Source organism: Chelonus insularis, unplaced genomic scaffold, assembly GCF_013357705.1.
Source record: "Chelonus insularis isolate UGA/USDA-ARS -01 unplaced genomic scaffold, ASM1335770v1 contig_151_pilon, whole genome shotgun sequence".
NCBI lineage: Eukaryota > Metazoa > Arthropoda > Insecta > Hymenoptera > Braconidae > Chelonus > Chelonus insularis.
In genome coordinates this window covers 313,078-321,421 of record NW_023276393.1, presented here as the reverse complement: position 1 = coordinate 321,421, position 8,344 = coordinate 313,078, and the positions used below count along the sequence as shown (strand labels likewise).

Here is an 8,344-nt window from a genome sequence, read left to right as displayed (position 1 = left end):
AAAATAACTATAACATAACATATATGTATGTACTATGATATAAAATATTATTCTACACAGATGTACATGCATATTTATAGTATTATGAAGAATAATTGTTTTTTATTCAAATTTTAAACGTACGACAAATTCACAAAATTATTCATAATTAGTATCAATTAATTGAAATCAAAATCAACTCCGGAAACTCTTATCATAGTTTTTATAATAATAAAAAGAAAATTAACAGTTGTAATATGGGTGACTACTGAAATATACATATATATACATATATATACATACATATATATGTATATATATTAAAAAATTGTGTCCAAAAATAAAAATAAAAATTCCCTAACTATCATACACTATTGATGCAGAACTTAAATTAACTTCTGTAGTACTATCATCAGTTAAATCAGGCAAAGATAGCATAACTGGAATCATTTGAATTTTTCCAGTATCGTCTTGCTGTTGTAAATGCACTACAGTACCTGTCCGTAAAATTTGATTCGATATCATTTCTGCATGCTCGATATTATCAGCAGTGACTTCTTCAGTATATACTGCTGTATCTTCTATACTCATTATCACATCAGCAGCTTCAGAAGCATCTTGCGACGTTTCTTCAAATTCTTGTTGTTCATAATTTGTAGTGTGATCATAATCTTCTTTAATATTTTCTTCAGCTTCGAATTTAATTATTTCTTGATTTTCGACATTATACTTATTTTCAAATTCTTCATTTGCTTCTATTCCATAATGTCGCTCCATTGTTAAATCGGCTTCTGTATTTGTATCGTATTCACCTTCTTGTAAATCCATTTGTTCTTGATCAGAAACGGAAGTTGTTTCTCCTACATCATGATGACTGTTTCGAATATTCTTAATATTTCTTCCTGCGACGATTCTTTTGAATCCTGACCCTCCAAGGCTCTCATGTCTTCTCTCGTGTTTGTTTTTATCACCTAGATATTTAAAACGCTGCTTACACACAATACAAGAATATGGTCTTTCGTTAGTGTGAGTTCGTTCATGGCAAACAAGTGCACTAACTTGTTTACATCGCCAAGGACAATATCGACATTGAAGAGGTCGTTCATCACTATGTCTATTTTGATGATGTTTTATCAATTGAATTTTTGTTTTCAAATTAAAGCCGCATATTTCACATGTATACGGTCGTTCTTCTGAATGCGATATCATATGAGTTTTTAATCGTAATTGATTCACAAATCGTTTCGGACAATGAGGACATGTTAATGTACCTTCTAATCGATTATGTGCAATCATCATATGATGTCTTAATCTTACTTCTGATGTAAATTTTAAATCACAATCTGCACATTTAACTGGATTTTTTTCCATGTGCGTATTCTTAATATGAGTTCGCAATATCATTTCTGTTTTAAAAGTTTTATTACAGTGGTTACAAGATACTCTTTTCTTTTCAATAATAACATCTGACTGTTCATCTGCCATTCCCACTGGTATTTCATTATGAATGTGAGACATATGCCATTCTAAGGATCTCGTAGAAAGCATTGATCTGTTGCAAATATGACACGTATATTGTTTTCCATCTTTATGAACACGATTTCGATGAATAACAAGCATTGAATGATTTGGAAACTTTTCAGAACAAATCTGACATGAACATTCTTTAAGAGCACGGCTATCAGATTTTTGATGAACTCGCATGTGCAATCTTAATCCATCTCGTCGATTGAACCCAACACCACAAGTATCGCATCTATATTGTCGTTGATCTTCATGAATACGTAAATGTTGTTTTAATGTTGATGAATTTTTAAACATTTTATCACAATGTGGACATTTAATTGTGTACGCTTTATGTGTATACATATGTTTAGAAAGACTATAAAATGGAACTAATTTATGACACACCTGACATTCACGTTTATTACTCGTTGGTTGATGTTTTCTTATCCGATGATGTCTTAAAGAAGCTGGATTTTTAAAATCAGCGCCACAATCTTCACACAAATATGCTCTCAAAGTAGTATGAACAGATTTAACATGAAATGTTAATTTTTGTTTAAAAGCAAATTTTTTAGGACATTTAGGACATTGAAAAATTTTTTCCCAACTCATATGCTGTGTTTTAATATGTTGATCTAATGTCCCTTGATGCTTAAATTTTTCACCACATACATCGCAAAGTTGACCATAAATGGCATCACAATGTTTTTGTTCGTGTTGACGTTTTTTTCCTTTTGATTCTAACATTAAATTGCAATAATTACAAATTAGTTTCTTCAAACAAGTAATACTATGAGATCGTTTAGCTTTATTAGTTAAAAATTCACTATTACAATCTTCACAAAAATAAAAAAGTTTATAATCATGAATTTTGAAATGTTCTTCAAGAGTTTCACGAGTTTTGAATGTATTTAGACAATAGTCGCAGTCAAAAATACTTTCTTGAGTCGAATCTACTTCATTTCGAAAATCTAAAATAGCATTTTGTGAAATTGTAGTAGCATTACTTGATTCAATATCATTAAAAGTACTGTTTTCATACAATGATAATATGTCATTATCCTTTAATTTGTTAATAATTATTTTTCTTTGTTTAAGATAGTCTTGAAAATGTTGTAAATTTTTTTCTCTTTCTCCTAATAGACGAGATAACTTTTCAATGCTGTTGTCTGAATTGGTTGATTCATCAACTACTTTTTGGCAAATTAATTTTTTATTTTTCATCTGATCTAATTTTTGATTTAATACTGATGAACCTAAATATTTTTCTGTGATATTTTGTTCTATTTTTTCAGTAGTATTTAAATTATTATCTAAATAAAGTATATCATTATCTGATTGATCATTTATGTTTTCTAATAATTCCCACTCTTCGTTATGTAAAGTTATTTTGTTTGAATCTAAAATTTGGGATTGCTGATTTTCATAACTTTTTGGTTCTACACATGTATTATTTATATCAGATGAGGAACTATTAGAAATACCACCAAGAATTTTCTCACGTTTTTTCTTATATTCTTCAATTTGTTCTTCAATTATCGCACCGCGATTTTCTAATTCTTTTGATCGAATATTATATTTATCTTTAAAAATAATATTTTTAAATCCACAAGTTTTGTCTATAATTTTTGTGTCAGTGACTTTTTTATGTAAATTATTATCATCTTTTTTTTCATCAGCTTTATCCATTTTTTTAACTTTCACTAATAATAATTCATTTGGTTTAGATCCTTTTACAGTAACATACATTATTCCTTGCTCATCTGACGGTGATACATTTAATGTATTTAATTTATGAATTTTCGCTTCTTTATTGATAACTTGCAATTCATTATCATGTTGGTTTATATTCATTGAATTTGTTGGTTTATCACAGACTAATATTTTCCTTTTTAATATACTTGGATGTTTTGAAATTTCTTTTATTTCATTATTTACAGTTTGAAAATTTTCAGTATTTTTAGGCATTTCAGACGAAACAGAAAATAATTGAGATGAATCAACTTCATAGACATTTTTCATTTTAGAAACACCTTCAAATGAATTCAATTTTATATAAGTATCTAATTCTGTATCATATTGGTATATCGTTGTATCTCCTGTGCTTGTGTCGAATTCATTACTTCTTTTAGATGTTTCAAGAGAACAAGAATTTTCTTTAATGTAAACAACTTTGTCACACTTTGGATTTTTAATATCATCATTATCTATTGCCAAAGTGTCTGATTCTATAGTTTCTGTTTGAATTAGAGTATCATCGGGATCAAATTCTTCTATTGAATCATATCCACTATTATTTTGTGAAACTTCATACAGTTGTTTTAATTGCTTTTTATTTTCTATTTGTATAGAATCATTATTATTTTTTAAACTTGATAATGATTCATTTTCATTAGTTCTTTCACTATAGACGTTCAAATTATCATTATTTCTTAGGAACGTTTTTTCAGAGTGATTAAATTTTAAAGATTGTGTTGTAGATCTATATTCAGCATTAGATGATAATTGTAAATTTGAAGATTCATAAATCGACTTCAATTTAACTTGCGCTTTTTTTATTTGCATAAAAAATTTGTAACTCATCTTTAGATCACAGATACAGTCCATACACATTTGTGTAGATAAATTATCATGCTCTTCGATATTTTCCAAATGTTTCATTTGTTGGCTTAATCTCATTTGAATACCTTTTTCACTAAAAATATCAACTAAAGGTATTTTTAAACCAGCACATGTACGACAGTAATCTTTTAATTTATATTTTTGATTTGTCACTTCTGATGTCATAAAATTGTTAACCGGTTTTGACATATGCGTTTTACTCAAATCATTCAATGTATCAATTTGATCATTCAACAATTTTACTTTTGGCAACACCTTTTTTAAATCATTTATATTTTTTATTTCAAATAAAGATTTATTAGTTTTAAGAGAAGATGATGATGAAATATTTTTACCAATCACACCCGATTGAGAACTATATTCTTTTTTTATTTTGTATGAGATATTTTCAGTTTTTTCATATTTTAATGTATCACTATAATTGTGATCTTTAGAGCTTCTCATATTACTATTATGTGTTGAATCCAATTCATGTACAGCAGCTGAAAATTTTTAATAGTACAAAATTGAATTTTTCAACAAAAAATTAATAAATCTGCAATCATTATGTGTACAGAAAAATTTCATTTATCACATACCTTGGTCATTTATATTTTTTTTTGATAATAAATTTGATTTTCGATCAGTATTATACGTTATTTTATAATACTCGGTACTGTGTAGGGAATTCACTTTATTTTGTTTATTTTGAAAAAGAACATCGTTGTCACTGCAGGAAATTGGCTCATCAACATCATCGTCAGTATTCATCGGTAAATGTATAGCTGCACTCGCTGGATCACACATTTCTACGCATGAAAATGATAAGTTAATTGAAAACATTGAAACATTCTATTGTATTTAGTTTAAATAATTATAAGTTCAATAATAAATACAGACCACTTAATTAAATATTGAAAATTCTACAGGATGAAATTTAAAAATAGAATTTATTTTTTCGAGTTTAGTTCATTTATTGTATACTACCTCAAAAATTCTTGTTATATCTCGAAACTGTATAAAATAACCACTCTCCTTTTTGGTTGTTCATCGCCAAAATGGCTGCGGAGGTTCAGTTTCTTCAAGGATGTTTCTCAACTAGCTACATCGGTTTTTCTCAGAATATAGCTTCGTACATATGTACACTCGGCGTCATTAATGCCTGGTCCATCAAAAACTTTGATACCATCGGAGCAATTATCGATGGAGTAGTTTTTTTTTCAAATAGAGATTCCACATCTAAATTAATTTAGAAAGTTTATGATTAAATACTCTTTTAGATAGTCCCGACAACGATAGAATATCCCGACTAAAAAATTTTTAAACCTTAATTTAAATAATAACAAGAAAATTGAAATAATGATAATTATAATTTAATTATAAACTTAAGTTTATAATTACTATAATCAAACTAACATTAATGATCACGATTATTTCGTGATGACTGAAGAGGTAAGTTTAAATTATAATTATTATTATTTAAGTTAAGGTTCAAAAATATTTTAGTGGGGATAGTCTATTGTTATAGGGACTATCTAAAAGGATATTTAATCATGAACTTTCTAAATTAATTTAGATGTAGAATCTCTATTTGAAAAAAACACTACTCCATTGATAATTGCTCCGATGGTATCAAAGTTTTTGATGGACCAGGCATTAATGACGCCGAGTGTACAAGTTGAGAAATTTTCATTTTTTAGAGTGAGAGATTCAAATACACACTTTAAAAGTTGACGAGAAACGGCGCCACTGTGACACATTAGAAAGTGAACCAACCGGGCTTCTGTAGATACAGTACCGGACATAAATGCTGTTTAATTTTTTGAAGGTTATACATGCAATTTCCCTATACTGTCTTATAGAAAATCACACAACATTTATGTCCGGTACTGTATAGTCGAACTAAGAAAAGAGTTCTTCAGTTGCTTCAATGCTCTCGGACTCCCCACTACTGATTTTCTACCCCTTCTACCATGTTTTTTACTACTGCGCAAGCGTACAAGAACACATGAAGAGCATTTAAGGAACTCTCTTCTCAGTCCGACTATAGGAGAAATGCTCGCACATTTTTAAAAATAACAACTTTTTTTTTTTAATTCAAAATGCTAGCAAAAAGTTTCATTGAAGCTTGAATGAAACTTTTTGGAGTGTTATATAGAAGATAATTGAATGTTTTGAAAAAAAATTAAATCAACATTACTTTTATTTATTTTTTTGTGCAAGAAATACATCAGTTTCGTTGAAAAAAAATCAGATCCGGAAAATCGTTATCGTAAAAGATGTAATAAGAATAAATAGCCGTCGTCATATAAACAGATGATTCAAAAAAATATCTTAAATTTTCTGGGTTAGTATAATGGTGACAATGCAAATCTACAGTTACGAGGGTTCCAATTTCTAGTCTACATAAATCTCATTATTTTTCCTCAAAAGTTCTTTTCAGCATTGAACTAAATTATAATCACTGAAATATTAATTAAAATATTTATGTAGAGATAAGATTTAAAGCTAACTAGAAATACAACGGGCGCTGTCTCAAGTCAATAATGTAAAAAAATTATTTAATTTTAAAATGGTTACGGTTTTCTGATTGGCCGATTTAATTTTGTATTCTTTAATTATTGTTTTTTGGTTTTTATGACGGTAATTTAAAAATTTTTTTTGTTCTTATCAATATCGAATTGTAATCTCTATGATTTTATAAAAAATATTATAAATATTTAATTATATTCACACGAATGGTTTTTGAAATTCCATCTGTTTGCCTGACAGTAAGTCATGAGTTTTAATAGATAGTTATCTATTTTTAAAAAATTTGATTATATCCTATAGGATATAATCAAATTCTTTTTCTTCAACATTGTCTTTTGAAATCATATCTATATCTATCGATTAAATCTAATCTGATCAGATCTGTAAGTGTTGTTTACAGAAGCATTTATGTCGCGTAGTGATTGTCTTGCTTTGAATGGCCATATTGACATTTGGGGTGAAAAGTCAAGTTTTTTAAATAGAACGGATTGTTAAAGTTGTAGTAGTTACTACGGATCTTGTAGATATAATAATTACTACTTTTCTTCTCTCCAATCCTAATTTATAGGACCAAAATTTTTAAGAAGCTTGGTAGTAGGAATGGAAGTAGTTGGTTTCCTTGAAAAATAAGGAATGATATGGTTTTCCGGATACTTTTTGTTTTTAGGGTGGCAGAGCTTTTGACTGCATTAGCGAAAGATAAGAGTTCACTATTTCATTACTGGTAATATTAAAATGGTTAAGAATTAAAATTAGTCTGATGATGAAAGTTAAATTAAGAAGTTCCTGCAAGATGTTAACAACCAGGTAGGCGAATGGTAGACACTGCGACGGATAAGAATGAAAACGATGTGAATGTTGGAAGTTTTTTATAATGAAAGGATGACGGAAGATGGCCACAGCTTCCGCTCTAAAAATAGAAAAATATTACGATTCTTTCGCAGGTGAAATAATAAAACAAGAAGACGCAGTGTCATCAGTCTTATCCTTTTAGTCACCACACTCAAGAGAAGTTTTATAGAGTTCGATTTTCACGAGAGACTCATCGCTTGAATTTCCATAAAATCCATAAATTCACTTGAGGACAGCAGAGAAATGTCCTCCGTGAGTAGTGCAATAACATCCATACTGATGCCTTCAATTATGCTTGAAAAGATTTTTTTTAGAGTTTGTTTTACTAATTACATTCGCGCACTAGAAGAAAATTAGTCAACTACAATGATAAAGCGTAATTTTTACTATTCATACGAGAAATGATTTACTTTTTATGTAAATATTTTTGTGTAGTATGTAAAGTAAAATTTGCGCAAGAGATTTGCCTTGATACAAATATGCGTCGAAGGAAATTAGAAAAAATTTAATACTATTATTTTTTCTCTCATACAAAAAAATTCTGCCGTAAAGTCTGACCAAAACTTCAGACAGAAGGAATCTTGAAAGATTAAGACTCTAAATCAAAGTAATGTCATTTGTACTCGTGTACTTTGGTACTAAAATTTTATTTTTTTTTAGAAAAACCAACCAAAAATACATGGCCTACGATCATTGATCTAATCGGAGTTTGATCAAAATAAACTTTTCAGTTAATAAAATCGAATTTGTTCGTAAAACGAAATTTTTATATTTTTTTATTTTTATATAAATTTCTTTTCAATCAATAAATACTTAAAACATTATTATTAAAGGATTACAAATGAAAATTAAGTCACAAAGAAAAAATATATTC

At 28.2% G+C, this 8,344-nt stretch overlaps 1 protein-coding gene across 2 annotated transcripts; it reads right to left on the bottom strand.

The window, feature by feature from the left end:
* On the bottom strand, positions 1 to 5,968 carry LOC118064028 (uncharacterized). Of its 2 annotated transcripts, none has more exons than XM_035078377.1 (4): positions 5,809 to 5,968; positions 5,074 to 5,188; positions 4,686 to 4,895; positions 1 to 4,589 (listed from the first exon to the last, which is right to left on the bottom strand). In XM_035078377.1, exons 3-4 carry the CDS (start codon positions 4,891 to 4,893, stop codon positions 337 to 339), a joined length of 4,461 nt encoding a protein of 1,486 aa, XP_034934268.1. In that variant the 5' UTR covers positions 4,894 to 4,895; positions 5,074 to 5,188; positions 5,809 to 5,968; the 3' UTR covers positions 1 to 336. The 2 variants fall into 2 exon arrangements, with proteins under 2 accessions (XP_034934268.1, XP_034934267.1); XM_035078376.1 differs by having other exon boundaries at positions 2 to 4,589; positions 4,987 to 5,188.
* Positions 5,969 to 8,344: the final 2,376 nt, after the last annotated feature.